Source organism: Mesoplodon mirus, assembly GCF_964341445.2.
Source record: "Mesoplodon mirus genome assembly, chromosome: X".
NCBI classification, from domain to species: domain Eukaryota; kingdom Metazoa; phylum Chordata; class Mammalia; order Artiodactyla; family Ziphiidae; genus Mesoplodon; species Mesoplodon mirus.
In genome coordinates this window covers 114353455-114372212 of record NC_138981.1, presented here as the reverse complement: position 1 = coordinate 114372212, position 18758 = coordinate 114353455, and the positions used below count along the sequence as shown (strand labels likewise).

The 18758-nt window shown below is 42.2% G+C and overlaps 1 protein-coding gene across 2 annotated transcripts in view; it reads left to right on the top strand.

The window, feature by feature from the left end:
• GPC4 (glypican 4) overlaps window positions 1-16612 on the top strand; it is a 110023-nt gene extending 93411 nt beyond the window's left edge. Inside the window, exons 4-9 of one of the 2 annotated variants that reach the window (XM_082610704.1) lie at window positions 6737-6902; window positions 11880-12010; window positions 12103-12249; window positions 12841-12977; window positions 13872-14047; window positions 14151-16612. In XM_082610704.1, coding sequence (XP_082466830.1) covers window positions 6737-6902; window positions 11880-12010; window positions 12103-12249; window positions 12841-12977; window positions 13872-14047; window positions 14151-14353 — 960 coding nt within the window. In that variant the 3' untranslated portion in view covers window positions 14354-16612. The remainder of the gene's footprint in view (window positions 1-6736; window positions 6903-11879; window positions 12011-12102; window positions 12250-12840; window positions 12978-13871; window positions 14048-14150) is intronic. The other variant, XM_082610705.1, reaches the window with a different exon arrangement.
• Window positions 16613-18758: the final 2146 nt, after the last annotated feature.

Here is an 18758-nt window from a genome sequence, read left to right as displayed (position 1 = left end):
CACTGTTGTCTATTCACAATGCCCCAACACCTACAAGAGTACTACACAAATTAGCTTGCCATTTCCCCAAATCATTATGTCTATTTTAAAAAGTGATCAATACAAAAAGCTTTTAAGTGTAAATATGTATTCAACATTTAATATTCTTTTTCACACACAACCTTAAAGACTAGAATTGCAAAGATGCTTCAACTTATCATAACGGAGTCTAAGTTAAAACACAAGACTTATTTTCAAGCATTTATGCAGTTTTAGTTTTACCTACAGTGTGGCTCCAAATATTCCTGAATGAATCCTAGCTTATTTTATATCTTTTGTTATGTGTTTAAAATCCTATTATCAGGGACATAGGAGAATCTCCACCTTCTTTCTTTGCACGTTTGTGTATTGAAATCAAACCAAGTTGGGAAGTTGTTGAATAAACCCTTCACATCTCACAGCATGTTTGGGTTCCCTATCTCTTTCTTTCTTTTTTTTTTAATTTTCTTTATTTTTGGCTGTGTTGTGTCTTCATTGCTGCGTGCAGGCTTTCTCCGGTTGTGGCGAGTGGTGGCCTCTCTTGTTGAAGAGCACGGGCTCTAGGTGCATGGGTTTCAGTAGTTGTGGCACACGGGCTCAGTAGTTGTGGCTCGCAGGCTCTAGAGCACAGCCTCAGTAGTTGTGGTGCATGGGCTTAGTTGCTCCGCGGCATGTGGGATTTTCCCAGACCAGGGATCGAACCTGTGTCCCCTGCATTGGCAGGCGGATTCTTAACCACTGCACCACCAGGGAAGTCCCCTATCTTTTTCTTTGATAGTCCCCCTATCTCTTTCTTTGACCGTAATTTGGGGAACGATTTCCTGTTATTTTTGTTGGGTGCTTATGTTACCAAGAACAGATAAAAATCTAGACCCTTTCTGTTTGTTTGGTACTATTGGCGGTGCAGGGGGAAAATGTTGCAGTGAATGTATGTTAGGAACTGGAAGAAACTAGAAGGAAATGTGTTTCTAACTTGAGTGCCGCATGTTGACTGCCATCACTGTGTAATGTGGCTGAAGGCTCATTCTGAATTACTGAAATGAGATCCAGGCTGTGTGAAGAGTTCTGTTCCAGGATTTCTCTTTTTTCAAGCGGCTTGCAGTAGTTTTTAATGTGGTGTTTGGAAAATGCAGGTTATTTGGTAGAAAGTCCCAATCTATATTAAGAGAGTCTTTGCAGAGAAAAGGAGTTTTCTGCAAAGGCATTTTATAGCAGAAATGGAGTGCAGATGTCACGTTAAATGTATATCCTGAGGAATGCAGGAATGAGTATTTTTAAAAGAGTCTTAATAAGTTAAAAAGGAAATGAGGACCCCTCCCCCTCCACTGACTTTTACCATGAAACATAGACTAGCTCCTAAGATCTAAATTCTTTGTTACCTTACCATTTAGAAACACCTTAGTCAGTCTTGAAGGATTTCATAAGGCTTGGAAGTTGACTATTAATGTATTGGCATTATGCTCAATAACTCAGATTGATTTTGATTTGAGTTAATAAAGGAATTTTGAGTCCAGACGATGTTCCCTTTCTATCATACTGGTCCCCCAAAGTAAACAAATCAAGCCATCTCATTCTTCTGTAATTAATGTCAAAACCTTTTTCTTGTATAAATAATATGCCACGTTCTAGTAGAAATTGATCATCTCTGCTACATTTAGCTGCAAGTTTTTCAAACTGTTAAAACTTTGGCAAAATATATAGTTTCCTGTTTTGTTCCAGTAACCTCTTTGCTCTTCATGTCCAGCAGCGTTTACTTGAGCTTTTGAGTTCTTTGTGTCTACCTCTGAATATTTTTTTCTCATCCCTGTAGCATCTTGAACCATTGTAAGGATGTAGCATTGAGCGCATAAGTCATTATTAAAAAATCTGTTATCTCATCCATAGTTGTCCAGTCAGATATTGTTCCATGTGGAACAGTTGCATCCTAACTTGCCCATCAACATAAAAACTGATTCATCTGGTCAATAAATTTGAAACCTGCAAATTCTCACTAGAAAATATCCAACCCCAGAGCTGAGGTATTCGCTGTGTGTGGATACCCTTTGTTAGATCTGGGAGCTATGCAGAAGGACCAGCCCCATGTGCTGCCCTTAAGGTTCCGATAGTCTGGCACTCAAAAGATATACATCAAGGAAATTGAGTGTACCTGCTCTAGGACAAAACTGCCCCAGTTCAAATCTTGGCCATCTACTGGAAGATGTTGTGTTTGTCCCTTAACCTCTTTGGGCCTCTGCTTCCTCATCTGTGAAATGAAATAATAATACTCATCTCCTATGATTATTTTGAAGCTTAAATGAGTTAATACATATAAAGTACTTAGAATGGAGCCTGGCACATAGTAAGTACTCTATATCATAAAGCAATAAAGTCCAATAAAAGCTATCAGTAGAAAATTAATTCTGACATCAAACAGAATATTTTTCTCTTCAGTATTAACATCATGACCTTCATGATCATGAAACCATAGAAACTGAATAAGCATATTCTGTCTGAGACCATTAACCCATTCTTTATGTCAGTGGTTCAAAGGAGGAAGGGAGGAGTGTACAGTTTTCCTTTTCCTGTTCTTTCTAAATATCATTTTGAGAAATAACTATTGAATTGCTAAGTGAGGTCTGAAAAATCTGACTTTTATAAAAGCAACCATAATTAACCCCTACCCGACTCCTCCCCCAGCCCCAAGGATTCTGGAAGTCACATCTGGGCTCAACAGACCCTTCTAAATAAAAGGAAAACATGAAACGTTAGTCAAGACCTGTGACCCAAAGGAGTAATCAGATTGATCATTTTAAGTGGCACGGCATGCCATAGAGAATCAGTACGTAAGTGAGGATTAAAGGAAGATCTTAGAGTATGGTTACCCATTTTGTTAATCCCCATTGTGGCATGATCTACCACTGAGTCTTGGGTCTTCTGGTGTAAATTATTTCAGTAAGTAAGTTATTTGGGGACTTGAGAGAAGTGATTGATTTTGAGTGTTACAAGGGAGTAGAATGTGAGTGAAGTTGAGTTTATATTCAAAATTATTAAATCCCCAGAACACAGTATGACTTAGTGTACTATTATATCTGCTTATGAGTCTACTATTATATCTGTTTTCGGGTGAAAGGTTTGCCCTTGGCATGGTGGAGAGACCATTGAGAGCTTGTAATGGAGCACCCTTGAGGGCCATCACTGGATCAAGGAAATGCTACATTTTGCCAGAAACTACACAGGAGAATTTAAATTGAAGTACTGTATACTATTAGGCTTTTTCTTCCCAGTGCAATAGTATTCCTTTGGCTTGTTGACCAACCTACATTGCTCTTTACCGAGAAGCCATAGACGATTCCAAAAGAGAGACAGCCATTTTGTTTGTCCCCTGGGGTAGTCCAGAGTCAGAAAGGAGAGCTGGTCCTTAGTACTCTGTGTTCACCATCCTGAACTTGGTCAGGTCAGTGAGAATGGGGACCCAAGACCTGGGGGGTAGTCTCATCACTTCTTCCAGGGGAGTGAGCATTGCAGGGGACCCCTATTTCTTTAGTTCTCATGACTGTTTTAAAAACCTTTGTCTTTCTACTTTATCCCACACAAGGGGTTTATTTCCCAGGTTCTGAATTCCCTTCATGTAAAAAAGAGTGCATGGTAGTCTGATTAGTGGCTGTGAGACAAAAGACAGATTTTCTCTAACTTTGGTATTTCATATGTCCTTTCTCATCCCAGTTTTCTTATAACTTCCCCAGTTCTGGTATTATTTAGTGTTTCCATAGCATGTTATAGCTGAGTTCCTTGTGATCATTTTTAGTAGTTACACAACAAATCATGTGCAGAACATGAGCCAGTACTTAGCCAAAGAATGAAATGGAGAAACTCTGCCAAACCCAGCTTCATAATCTTCCTTTAATAAAACTCTACTGTGTCATTTGGTTTGGTCTCTCTTTTAAAACTTGAGGCTCCATCAACCTATTTTAGGATACTCCTGTAAGGCCTACTGCATAAATGATTTGACTTACAGTTGAACCAAGGATGTAGTGAACCCCATCCTAGAGTTAAAAAAGAGAAATAAAGGGAAAGGACTTCTTTGGCCAAAAGTGTTTCTCGAGCACAATTGTGGAGTTTGAAATTTTTGTTTATTTCCAAAAGGTCTACACCATTTGGAAATTTCTTTGCGTTTTCTAGGAGAGGTCTCATAGTCTAAAAATTCCTACTTGCCTTGCTACCTAATCACAAATGCATTCCAGAATAATCCCTGGCACATAGTAGGTGCTCAGTAACTGCTTGTTGACATGTTAACTTTCTACATTGTTTTCTCGCACAAGTCCATTGTTTCCTGATAAGCATCATAATCAAAAAATGCCATGCACTAACCTGGATTTCACAGACATTTTCATAATAACTCTTTACCTCTCCAAAATCCAGCCATTTTGGCAATCTCACCAATGTGGAACCTAATTTAAGATAAAGCAGAAATCTACCGATGCTTAAGATTCAAGTTTCATATATTCAGTTTAAAGAGGCAGGGACACATGATATATGTGGGAAATCGTTTCAGTGTTTGCTAAGGTGCAGTGCTAGAGTCATACAGTGAGGTGGCTGCCCACAAGTCACTTATTCTCTTTGGCTTTGGTTTTCTCATCCCTCAAATGTGAGAGCTGTACTCAGTGATCTCTAGGGCCCCTTCCAACTTCTATGATTGTCTGGCCACCTCCTCTCTCCAGGCCTGTTTGCTCCTCTGTCCAGTGAGGGGGTGGGAAAGTATCAAAGTCCTAACTCTCTGTGACTTTAAAGGCATGCTCTTGTTGCTATCCAGGAAACCTAGCTATCCAGATTGGCTATTCCTCCAGGGTATTGGTTAGCCGAGATTTTACTGTCCGTTAATACATAGTTAAAAGGACTAATTTACTGCCTAGGAAAACATTTGGCACTGGTTAAAACTGTGGAAAAGTCCTAATTGTTCGCAGGGAACCTTGACTTCTGTGTATACAACTACCGTCTTGTTGGATGTTCCTCCCCCTTTTAGGCTAGAGTTCTGTTTGAGATAAGAGGGTGTGTGTGTGTACATCAGATAGGAGCCTAACAGTGTGAAGTTTTTCTTCTGATGGTGCTAATCCCCCATTCCTGTCCCTAAGGCTACTGTTGATAAGTGGTATCCAAAGTTATGCTCCAGAGCAGGTGAAGTGCACTGCTGGACTGCCCTGCATCCCAGCATCTGTTCCCTGCGGTGGTATCTGCTTTCAGAAGCCTCTGTTTGCAGAGCTGGTTGGTACTGATAGAGAGGAATGCACTAATCCTCTGATATTGACTCCAAAAAGGGAGGGTGGGGCAGAGAGAATGAGAACACAGGAACTCTTGGGGAGCTGCCAGCTTGTGATCCTGGCCATGATCCTTTCTAAGCATTGATGGAAATGAGTGACAGGATGGGATCGGCTCTTCTATGCCCAAGACAATTGCGCCCTATAGAAGTGCAATTGAAAGGTGAAACAATTGAAGAAAGATGAAACCAAGTCTCGTTTCTCTACAGAGGACGCCTAGCCCAATCTGTCTTCGGTGACACCTTCATCCTTGCCTCTTCCCTTGCTCATGAACTTTCAGTAGCTCCCTGTGTCCTGCCATATGGTGTCTTGATTTCTGCCTGGTTTTCAATCCCCTTTACTGTCTGGTCACATACACAGCCCTTCCTGTACTCAGCCAACCTTATTTCCCATAGTTCCTCAACCCCGTTCTAAGATTCCACGGTCTGCTCAGTACCATGTATGCTTTGGTTCATTTCATTCTTCCTAACTGCGATGTTCTCCTTTCATTTGATCATTGAAATCCAACCCCTTCTGATTAGCAGATGCAAACTATTATATGTGGGATGGATAAACAACAGGATCCTACTGTACAGCACAGGGAACTATATTAAATGTCCTGTGATAAACCATAATGGAAAAGAATAGGAAAAAGAATATAAATATGAGTCACTTTGCTGTACAGCAGAAATTAAACACATTGTAAATCAACTCTACTTCAATAAAAATTTTGAAAATAAATAAATAAATCCAACCCCTTCTTCAGAATTTAACTGAAGTCCCACCTGTTCATTAAGTGTTCCCTGAGCACTCTGTGCTGTACTGCTCCCAAGCCTTGGATGGCCTTCACAGAACCCCAGGTTCAAATTTATTCACATTCTTCCCTGTAGGATACATTAATTTTGCCTTCTGTGCAGCTATTGGCACAGAAGGGAGTACACACGAGGTACCCTTCTAAATGTTGACTGGGGGCTTACGTTTGAAAGGGCAGTCTTGTAGTCAATGTGTCTGAAGAGAAGATGTGCTTGAGTTCCAGTCTGGCAAGGCAAACACAGTGATGGGAGAGGCCACAGCTGGCCATGGATGGCGGACAGGTAAAGACCACCTCTACTACTGCGTCTATGGCGATCCTGGAAATTTATTCGTAAAAGGACTTTGAAATCATCGAGCCATTTAAAATGAGTGTGAGGAGTTGAGTGTGTGTGTGATATGCAACTTTGTTGTTTAAGGTAATTCAGTGTTCATCCCTACCTCCGCCTTCTTCCCAGCATACCCCTTTTCTTTATCTAATTTTGCTCTTCAGGAAGCAAGCCAGGCCTGCTAAATGTGACCCATCACGACTCATTCTTAAGGGAAGTTCATGGCCAAGCCTTCAAAGTCAACTTGATAGACTTGCAAGTGCTGTGTCTATCTTTGCCCCACCGTTGTCTTTTTCTTCTCCCAATTAGGTAAATCCCACAGCCCAGTGTACCCATGCCCTGTTGAAGATGATCTACTGCTCCCACTGCCAAGGTCTCGTGACTGTGAAACCCTGTTACAACTACTGCTCCAACATCATGAGAGGTTGTTTGGCCAACCAAGGGGATCTTGATTTCGAGTGGAACAATTTCATAGGTGAGCAGACAATTAATGTATTTCTGTTGCTATTGATTGCTAAGCTTCTGGCCACAAGGAATTTTTAATTTATTTTTTAATTTTAATTTTTTTTGGCCATGCCATGTGGCTTGCGGGATCTTAGTTCCCCGACCAGGGATTGAACCCAGGCCCTGGCAATGAAAGTGCAGAGTCCTAAACACCGGACCGCCAGGGAATTCCCCAAGGAATGTTTTAATTGTCAGCGATAAATTTCTGTTCGTTATGTAGTGTTTGCCAGAGTTCTAACTGTACTCAAAGTTCACACTACTCTACAGGTAAATGTTCCCTTGAACTAATGGTGGCATTTCTGAAGACATTAGACAGACATTAGACACAGCGAATACCAAGTTTTAATAACAAGAAAGTGATTTTTTGACATTTTCCCCCTAAAGGTCAGTTTTAGTTCTGCATCATAGGCTGGTATCCATGTAAATGCTGGAGTACAGCCATCACTGAGCTGTGAAAGCGGCTTTTCAAATGTTATATCTGTTACATTGCAACCAAATCTTCTGCAAACGGCCAGATACCCACTGGGTATTTGGATCAGGTGCAATCTGATTGTGGAAATTTAAGGGTTATGTTTCTGTAGAGATTTAACAATCACAGACTGCTCTGGTGAGAATGGAAGGACTTTTGTCCTGATAATTTTAGAGGTCAGTGTTCTCGTCTACACCTAAAACTTAGAAAACCATTACTGGGAACCCAGACAGCAATGGAAATAAAGTGGCCTGTTTCTAAGAACGTTAATTATGATTTGTGGGAAAGGACAAAATATGGATGATTGAAATATCCAGTCATCGACTCCCTCGATGCCTGCTTAATGCATATGGAAATCCCGGAATGTTAGTGGCGGTTGTTGAAGCTGCTAGTGGTGGGGCTTCACCCACATACTATCAGCACCCCAAAACAAACTCAGGTTTTTCTCCCAGTCACATTTACATAATTGTAGAATTTGAGTGTCTTTTTAAGCACCTATTTTTCACTTATTTGTCCACATCATGGGAACACGTATGCAATTTGCTGAGGGTTTTGGGGGGGAGGGGAATGCGGGGATTGGAGCCGGGGAATGCTGTTTAGTCTGCATGAGAGCTGATTACCATATTAACTCTGAAAGTGCATCAATAAATTGGCTCCAACAGATTCTTGAGAACACTGACACAAGGGGGAAAAAAAAAGATGTGAATATTAAACGCTTCAGCACAATTGTAGCCTAAATAGCTCAAAGCTAGAAGACCTGAAAAAATCTTCCACACACAGAAAAGCAGAATCCCATGAAAGGGAAGGCATAAGACCAGCCAACACACACACGCACAAATGGCACATCATGCCCAGAAAGAAGCCATGGGAGAAATTGTTGCTGGAAAATATTTCCCATGGAAATAAAAGCCCATGGCATTTCTAGATCTAAAGTTGAAAGTTTTTTCTTTCTCTCTTTTTTAATCCCACTCTCACCCCCACCCCAAATGTCAAGTTTGCAGCTCACTTTTGCTAAACTCATTTTTAGAAAACAAGATGGTTTGCCTTTTCGCTTTCCCCTGTAACATCTAATGAACTAGTTCCCTGGGCAGAGCTGTAGCATTTGCTATACAGTAGCAAAAGTATCTGGTGACAGTGATCTAGTTTGGGTAACTTTTCTACAGGCACATCAGGAATGAAGTACACTATTCTGTTCTTCTAATGTGTCTGACAGAAACTATAACTCAGAAACTCGTCTTAAAATACAAATTCTTCTACATATTTTTTCCAAGAGTCTGCAGGTCCATATCAAAACCGTACTTTGGCTTGCTTAATTAACGTCTTCAACCAGGTACTCTAAATCAAGGAGGACTTCCCTTGCTGCCCCTATTCTTGCTGTGTGTTTTACAAATTACATTTGTTATCTTTGATGAAACAAAAATTCAACCCAAGTGGAAATTGGTAGGATTTCAGAATCAATTTTCTGCAGTTATTTTAAATGATACTTTCTGGAGGGTGGAAGAATATAATTATATCTAAACTTCATTTTAATGGGTGTTTTATTATTTATTTCTAATAAGCTGATATAAAAGGCCAGGAGTAATAGACATTGTTAATCTCCAGTGCTTTTTCGTGGATTTTCACAAGGGTTTAATTAATTTGCTCTGTGGTTATAGAATTCAGTCCCAATTTACATACCTTTGCCATAAGTTCTTTTTCTTTTTTCTTTGCAAGGAATTTTCCCCCCTTAACATGACTGCAGTTAATGAATGGGCAAGGGCTTTTTCCCCCCCACTTCTTTAAATCAGATATTGGGGTTAAGTCAGGAAACTGCCTTTTGTTCATCCAGTCAGGTCGCGAGGCTGAAGATTGGGTTTCTGATTATCGGTGGCACAGTGCAAGAGGAATCGCTTCCCCTAGTGAGAAGGGGCTGCTTTGTTGCCCGGGTGGCGGGGGGAGTGTCCTGAGCACTAAAATCCTGCAGTTGGACTAGACCCTTTGAAGAGACTAAGGATGAGTTTTCCAGCTCTGCCTTCTTGCTGCCGAGCCTTCCTGTCCCTCTCTTGAACTGTACCTATTAAACTGTCGTCCACCTTTATCAAGGTGGATCCGAATAGTCAGAACACCTTGGACTTGGTTTTGTAAGAGGTTGGTTACAGGAAACCTTCTTTTTGAAAAATACTCCCACCACCACCACGACCACGAAAGTCAGTTTCTGGGGAATCATAAATTACGGGTAGGTGCAACTTGCTCTCCGTCACATACTGCCGTCGTGGTAACATTCATTTGACTCCTAGCCACCCTTATGAATGTCACATGTCTGCTGCCACTGGGAATTTAGTATGAGGGGGTCGGGATTGCTGGCTGGGACGTCAGCCAGTTCCTGGCAAGAGGCAGGAGCCAGTCAGATACCCCACAAAGGGAGACCTGCAGCCTAGATCCATCAGAAGCAGCAACACCGGACCAGCCATCGTGGGACTCGCCTTGGGGCTTCTCATCAGGGTCGTCCGCTTCTATGGAGGTGCCCAGTGGATAGCCAGGCAGGACTTGCCCTGGGGCTGAGGGGCGGCTTTGGCTCCCGGGCTGCAGCCTCCAGGCAGACCACAGCCTCACTCGCATTCTTCAGTCGCGGGACACGCAACGCCACGGCACCACCGCGACAAGGACCTGGCCCCTCTCCCTTCCCAGGCCCTTGTGCACGGCTGGCTGGCCTGGAGTTGACAAAGACACCAAACAGCCAGAAGAATTGGGGTTTATGCTCCCTTTCACAAACACACGAACACGTTCACGATCTGGCCTTTCCTTCCCACTAGGGAAATAAGTAGTGACGAGGTGTGCCGTTTCCTTCCTGTTGAAACCTCTGTGTTTGAGATGTTTATGGTCTGTCCCTTCATAATATTTTTCTCTGGAGCCAGCAACTCCTTCTCGGCTCTGAAGGCACGTGCTCTCTGGACGTGGCAGCCCTGATGCTTCGACAATGATGAACACGTTTAGGTTGTGCTCCACTTGTTTACAAAAGTCCCCTTTTGCTAGCACATCAAACGCATTTTTCCTCTCCTCTAGCACAATGGTATATTCATGCTGGCAGCCTTTCCTTAGAGGTTGGAAGTGTCCGTTTATCGGCGCTTACCACAATGCAACCTGAAACTTCATTTGTTATGACTTTCAAAAAAAATTGCATTGCACGGACATCTATCCGTGGTTTGTGACATCGGAACTGTAGTTGAAAGAAATGAGCCCGTGCTTTAAAATGTTGGGTTGCATTTGTTCTCGGGGGAAGGTGAAAGGTCGCTGACCAGATTTGGGTTCACTGATCTGCTGATGCCAGAACTCCTTTCCATCAGCGAGCTTAGGTAGAAGTTCAGCTGTGGCCTGCACTTTGAGAGAGACACACCATCTTCTAGAAACTCGCCCTTCTTTCTGGCAGCTGTCCTTGGACTACCTGAAGGCTATGAAGAATGTGAGCCTAACTCTCCTTTAAGGGGAAAGAACAAGTTTAAAAGTTCACTGCTTGTCATGAATGAGGCGTCCTTTTTCTCATTTGGAGATTACCTTTCCAATTTCTTCTAATTTTACACAATAAGTATCAGGGAAAAATACTAAATCACATAATCCCAAGAACCATGGATGACAAGAAAACCCAAACAGCGCTTTTCATTTAAGAGATTCAATGTGTCCTAAAAAATTCTAGACTCCTCCAAAATGTAAAAGTGGTTTCCAGAGTAATTAGTGAAGACTCATATTGTGAACACATGGATTTTGTGCCCTGTCTTGGGTTGTCTTTTCATTTGAATAAAAAGAGGTACAGGGCTTCCCTGGTGGCGCAGTGGTTGAGAGTCCGCCTGCCGATGCAGGGGACACGGGTTCGTGCCCCGGTCTGGGAAGATCCCACATGCCGTGGAGTGGCTGGGCCCGTGAGCCATGGCCACTGAGCCTGCGCGTCCGGAGCCTGTGCTCCGCAACAGGAGAGGCCACAGCAGTGAGAGGCCCGCGTATCGCAAAAAAAAAAAGAAAGAAAAGAATTGGTGTGCCAGTATGCGAACTGATTTATGTTTTTCACTCTTGTAAATGGAACATGAAATGACAAGAAACATGGAGGTCTCTGGGAGAACTGGCATGTTATTCTGCTTCCAGCCTTAGGTTTGTCAGCTGGGAACTAGCTCAGAGCCATACAATGACAGTCACTGACACATGGAGGGACGAATAATCAGTGCATTAGAAGGTTCCCGATTGGGTTTCCTTGCTGTGGAATAAAGCCTTCATCTGGTCACTTCACACTCGAGAGAGCTAGTGGTACATGCTGACTGAATGAAGTTCTGTGTCATAGAAATAGATCTAAAAGCATGAATTAATGATGATCATGCCTCTCCCTGCCCCCCGCCCCCCCAGCACCATCCCCCAAGGGAAACAAAGACAGTAAAATAATCAGACTGATCACTCAAGGCCAAGCTAATGATTTCCTTTGTATGCTGTATTGTTCTGCCCCAAACCTCATGTTAGATGCTATGCTGATGGTGGCCGAGAGGTTAGAGGGTCCTTTCAACATTGAATCGGTCATGGATCCCATCGATGTGAAGATTTCGGATGCTATTATGAACATGCAGGAGAACAGCGTGCAGGTGTCTCAGAAGGTAAGGAAGGCCGGGTCCTGCAAAGGAGAGGAAGGCATCGCTCCAGCCTGCGATGTCACTTCCATCACGTGACCACACTTATGCCAATACAGGTTTTCCAGGGATGTGGACCCCCTAAGCCTCTCCCAGCTGGTCGGATTTCCCGTTCCATCTCTGAAAGTGCCTTCAGTGCCCGCTTCAGACCCTTTCACCCCGAGGAGCGCCCAACCACAGCAGCTGGCACTAGTTTGGACCGACTGGTGAGCACTTTGGCAGGAATGGCCGTGTTTAATGACAAAGAACTGAAAACATTTGCTCAAAATGCATCTTTATTTGGGACGCTTTCAACTGTTGGGTCTTTTCAAGTGAAAGTTTTCCAGAAACTTGCACAGGGATGTCAGTGAATCTGCCTCTTTGATTCCCTAGCTCAGAAATTTCATCCGTAGGCTAACAAGTGGGGTGCGCTGAGGCATATCTGAACACCTGCCTTTTGTTTCACAGTGTGGGTAGTAACACATAGGCTGGATCCTGAGTTATAAAAGCCCGCGAGAAGAGACTGTGTCTTATCAGTGTATCTCCGGGGTGTGAGAGCCGGTGGGCCTCGGATGGCGGTCCTAATGTAGAGTGAGAATGGACGGTGGATCTAGGCACTAGGCAACATTTTTTTCACAGAGCTTCTATTTCACCTGTTAATTCTTTGGGTGATTTTATACATTTTACGTATCAGTGTGATCTGCATTTTTCTCTTCTGATTACAGAGAGACTCTGGAGATACTTTGATGAAAAAGGCACATGTGTAGGTGGTTTTGGGGTTTTACAGAGGTCTCTTTTTCTCTCTCTCTCTTAATGAGGTTACTGATGTCAAGGAGAAACTGAAACAGGCCAAGAAGTTCTGGTCCTCTCTTCCTGGTAACGTGTGCAACGATGAGAGGATGGCTGCAGGGAACGGCAATGAGGATGACTGCTGGAATGGAAAAGGCAAAAGCAGGTTAGCCTCCCTCGAACGGGTGTGCAAGCTCTCCCTTCCTAGATGCCCGGAGACCTTTCAGAGAAGGTTTGCTCAGTTGTTTAGTCGAGGCAGCGTGAAGCATTTCACAAGTAGGTGGCAACAACATGGAAGGCTTCTAGACATTCTTAGGAATTGGCTCTGCTGAAGAAGTGTCGGGGGCCTCCCTGGTGGCGCAGTGGTTGAGAGTCCGCCTGCCGATGCAGGGGATACGGGTTCGTGCCCCGGTCTGGGAGGATCCCATATGCCGCGGAGCGGCTGGGCCCGTGAGCCATGGCCGCTAAGCCTGTGCGTCCGGAGCCTGTGCTCCGCAACGGGAGAGGCCACAACAGTGAGAGGCCCACGTACAGCAAAAAAAAAAAAAAAAAAAAAAAAAAAAAAAGAAGTGTCGGGAAGGTCCCCAGCTACTTGCAAAGAGTTCTGGGGCAAAGGTTTGTGACAGTGGTTATAAGCTGGTGTTACAGCTGCAATGAGGGATTGAGCTGTTTTAATAGTGTCATTATTTTTAATGTTTTATACCTGTGGCCCTGTGCTCGATGGCCTGGCCTCATAAAGTACCAGTTCTCCGAAGGTCTCATTCTCTTACTTGATGATGCTCTGTGTCCCTCCCCTACATACTCAGTAAGTTAGACAAGTACCTACTTCACTCTGACCCACCAACCTCCCCGAAATGGGTAGTTTTCAAAAAGGTCACAGTCAGATTGGAGAAACATAATGTATACCCAGGAAAAGGAGAGATTCGAGTTATTCAAAAGGCAAGCACTTGCATTTCATTGCACTCAGTGGAAAATACTAGAGCCTAGGCAGGAATCTTTGACTATCTTCTGTAACTTTTTGTTTTACTGATCATGTGAATGGGGTCATTCCTCATTGCAGGTACCTGTTTGCAGTGACAGGAAACGGATTAGCCAACCAGGGCAATAATCCGGAGGTCCAGGTTGACACCAGCAAACCAGACATACTGATCCTTCGTCAAATCATGGCTCTTCGAGTTATGACCAGTAAAATGAAGAATGCTTATAATGGGAATGATGTGGACTTCTTTGATATCAGTAAGCATTTGTGCTTCTAAAGGACAAATTGTTGTATACCTTGTGATGAGAAGCAGCAGAGTGAAATCTCTATTCCATTGTTGTTTTTTTTCCTCAAAAATAGGTGATGAAAGCAGTGGAGAAGGAAGTGGAAGTGGATGTGAGTATCAGCAGTGCCCTTCGGAGTTTGAGTATAACGCAACTGACCACTCTGGGAAGAGTGTCAGTGATAAAGCCAGCAGCGCTGGGGTCCCCGCTGGGGCCCGGCCCTACCTCCTCACTGTCTTCTGCATCTTGTCCCTGGTTATGCAGGGAGAATGGAGATAATTCTCAACCTTAGAGAAAAAGTGTTCTTCATCAAAAAGTTAAAAAGGCACCGGTTATCACTTTTATACCATCCTAGTGACTTTGCTTTTTAAATGAATGGACAACAATGTACAGTTTTTACTATGTGGCCACTGGTTTAAAAGATGCTGACTTTGTTTTTTCATTCAGTTTTGTGGGAAAAGGGGACTTGTACGTAAGGTCGGTCCTGCTTCCTCAGAATCATGTTAAATGTGGCTAACAGTGTAGGTACAGAACTGTAGTTAGTTGTGCATTTGTGATTTTTATCACTGTTTGTTTGTTTTTTGTTTTGTTTTGTTTGTGGGTTTTTTTTTCTTCTTCAATACGGTCTCACCTTGTTTCTTACAAGAAAACCAGGGTCCTTTCTTGGCATGTAACATGTACGTATTTCTGAAATATTAAATAGCTGTACAGAAGCAGGTTTTATTTATCATGTTATCTTATTAAAAGAAAAAGCCCAACAAGCAGTAAAATTGCCATTTATCCCTGTTGTTTTTAGTTGCCTTATCTGGAGAGAAGAGGAGGTCCTTTTTTAAAATTTTTATTAAGTTAGGACAGAATGTGAAGGTGCAAGGGGGGCTTCTGAGTCACTTGTCAGGTTGTATTCAAACATCAATACAAGAAGAAGGTTATACTTCATTTATAGCTGGTGACTGGAAGAGACTGCAGACTACCCATTTTGGTTGAGTTGGATTGTATAAACTAAGATCACAGGTCCATTTCTTGAAGCCGCTTATACTTAAAGTGCAGTCCATCTAGAAGATTCCTGACGCATTCTCCCTCGAAAGATATAAGGCATGCAGGATATCCTAGTTATCACCTGTTCACACTTAGTTTGGGGGTGGGTTTGGTTTGGTTTGGTTTTTTTATCCAGGCAAGTTAGCACGCCCACTGTTTGCTGGTCTTCGTGTCCATGCTTGACCTTCCTTGAATTGTTATCCCAGCGATCTCATTTGGTCCTTCTTGTTGCAGATTTCAACCCTGGTCATATAGAGGGAGCTGTCTGGGGGCTAGCCAGAACTGGGGTACAGCCTGGGCTCAGGGAGTAACTATCAACACTCAAGCAAAGTTTTCGTCCGAGCAGGTGTATTTGCATTTGTTTTGGGATCCCAGGTTTGTTTTTTTTTTTTTTTTAAAGAGATTTAAGGCATCTTATTTGAGTCTTTTTCTCTCCCAGCCCCGTCTGATCGGAAAGGCAAGGGTCTTGCCATGCATGGTTCACAGCTGTGTGCTACCCTATCAGCCAAGTAGCCCACTTGGGGAGATCTGAGTGTCCAGATTGTTTTGCATGTGTTGTCAGGATTTGGCGGGGGGTGGGGGGCGGGGAAGGAGTCGGAGTAGGTAGAGCTGAGAAGACCACATCTTAGTGGTGACATTTAGCCACTCGGGTGAATGGGCAAAGGCCATTATCTCTTGTCCCAGGCCAAAGAGTAAGTAAGCACTGCCTTGGCCCCTTTGGAGCCCTTTCTTTCCTTGAGTCCTTACCAAATGACAGCCCATAAAGCTATGAGAATGTAACAAAACCACGTTAAAAAGAGTTCCCAGAAGTCTTCAGAAAGAATCACGCTCTGCAAGTCTCTTCCTGCTTCAGACAGCCATTAAGATCCCAGCCAATTCCACGGAAGCTGAAACCCACAGAGGTTGTTTGTGTTATTGTTTAATCTTCAGTTGTAAGAGTAATTCTCTATTTTTATATTGAAACATAATTACTTGATAGCTCAGGGTCTACATTTCCTTCAACTTTTTACACCAAATTCTGTAGAATGGACAAAATGGAATATTGGGGGCTGTTGTCAACAGAGGCTTAATTTTATTAGAAGTAGCCAGTTATTTATTAAAGCATGATGTTAATAAAATAGGCATATTCTGGCTGGTGTGTATAAGTGTTTTGTTCTTTTGTTTTTTAAACAAATCACAGAAGACATAAAATTGAAAAGGCGCTCCATTTATGTATGAGGAAAAATTGATTGTAAATAGCTAAGCTGCCTTGTGAGAACTTGGAAAATGTGCTGATACTTAGTAACTACCTCAGTTGTGAGGAATTTCCTTTATAGCTTAGACTGCTATTATTTTTACTTGGTAGAAATGAATCTGGTCTCCAAAATGTGGCTCAAAGAGTTATCCCCATAGACCTTGTTAGATCGTTTTTTAATTTAAAACCTTGAACTCTGCCCAGCTGTTTTCTTTCAGTCAAGTTCTCAAAACCAATAACATTTTCCGAATTAAATATTCTTGAAGGTTCTTCTGGAGTCTAACTGATTTGTTTTCTTTCTTTGCATTTTTTCCCTGTTACTCTGTTATTATTTAAATTGTCTCTTGCTTTTGAACTTGAATATGAAATAAACAAATCCTAGACTTTTCCACTCAGGTCTGACTGGGTAACTCTTGGCTTCTAACCAGCTGGCAGGCTCACACCCCCACACCCTCCCCAAAAGAGGAATAAAGGCAAGTTGAATATTTTAAAACCTAAGAGTTCAGCATATGAGGTAGAAGAAAAGCTTTGAGAGGAGACCTTGCTTTTCCAAAGCCTCAGTTAATAACACGTGAAGGGTTCGTGCTTTACAAAGTCATTTCTCATCTGTACCTTAAGAAACATTTTACGACACTTAGATTTGTACTTCATTTCAAAAAGTCAGTAATTAGCACCTATGATTTTGATAAAACCATACAAACAATTGGCTTAAATTTTTGAACTTTAGTTCCTGAGTGTTAGAAACCTAATAGTTTGCAAGTAATTTTTTACGAAAATTAACAGTTAAATTTTTGAAGTAAAATTTATCACGTGATGACAGAACCACAATAAAAATACGTATAGATGGTGCTACACAAAATTCTACTTGCCCTTCTGTGTTGGCAGACTATGTCCATTTGCATAGCTAAAAGGTAGTATGTTAATAACTGTATCTACTATAGGAAGCCTCTGTGTGTGTGTGTGTGCGTGCACGCGAACATGCGTATGTGCACGTGTGTGTGTATGTGTGTGCACTCACTCTCAAGCAAATACCAGACTACCAAATACAACTTTCTTTTTTGAAATAAAAAAGCACTGAGAAGTTTCTTCCAACTTAGGGCTTAGTGGGAAAAATATAATTCGGCATTCCATGATACATTATACTATAAAAATTCAGTTTCCACTTTTAAACTCCTAATTATTTTCTTCTAAAAATCCTTTTTATATATGTGAAAAATACCTGAAACACAACCTGGTAATATAGGAGTTTCGAGTCCATCAGTAAGGCAAATGCCATATAATATTTGCTTGTCTAATTTAGTTTTTACGTAGGTAATATATAGACAGGGTTTAAAAACCAAAACGTACTATAAAGGTGCAAAGCGCAAGTTTCTGTCCTGTTCCTGCATCCATCTGCCCAGTTACCTCCCACACGTTAGATAAACTTATTAGTTGTTTAATATATCTTCTCTCAAAGTTCCTTTATACAAATAGAAGCAAATATGAATAGATTTTTCTTTTTTGCCTCTTTACATGAAAGGTAGCATATTATACTCAATCATCTCATATTTTTTAGGTTAACTTTCAAAAGTATTGAGGAGGAGTCCCTAAAGATAATGGATTCCTATTCTAAAGGCATGGCTTCTCCGTGCTACCGCAGTTTGGATTTTTAATGCATTTTGGCCCAGATTAATCTAGGTAATTTTTCAAGAAACAAACATGGAATTGACGGGGAGCAGTTTGGCGTTGTAGTGCTATCATCCTGGAGTGCACAATTAGGATGCTCTCTGTGGTTCATTAAGCTTCATTTTTGGCGCTTTATTTCCATATCATCACCAGTGAAGAAGACATTGGCAAAAGTGATTGGGAAGATCCTCTTAGAACACAGCACATTAATACCACTCTTAATGCTTGGAAATGGTTCAGAAATGAAATGTGCCCTGGAATCGACTCATATTTAATAGAATGAAGTACTCTTAATGTTTCCTCACACCCAAATGCCTGGAAGCACCATCAACTGCCACACAGGATGGAGGTGAGAGTGTTAGGAAAATGTGTAACTAGATCGTCTGCGTTACTGCGTGATTTATCTGTCCAGCGGTAGAGGAATCATAAGGATATGCAAATGTCCACATTCAGTTTTCATGTAAGATTAAATTTTTACTCATCAATGTTTGAAGTGATTTCTAAATTCGGAATTAATCAGTAAAAACTACAGAACTCCATTTCTCAGCATGAGTGTCCATGTGTGGAATTAAATGCCCATTTTACTCTACTTTTGACATTTCTTTTTTTTTGTTTTTTTGTTTTTTGTTTTTTTTGCAGTACGTGGGCCTCTCACTGCTGTGGCCCCTCTCCCATTGCGGAGCACAGGTTCCGGACGCGCAGGCCCAGCGGCCATGGCTCACGGGCCCAGCCGCTCCGCGGCACGTGGGA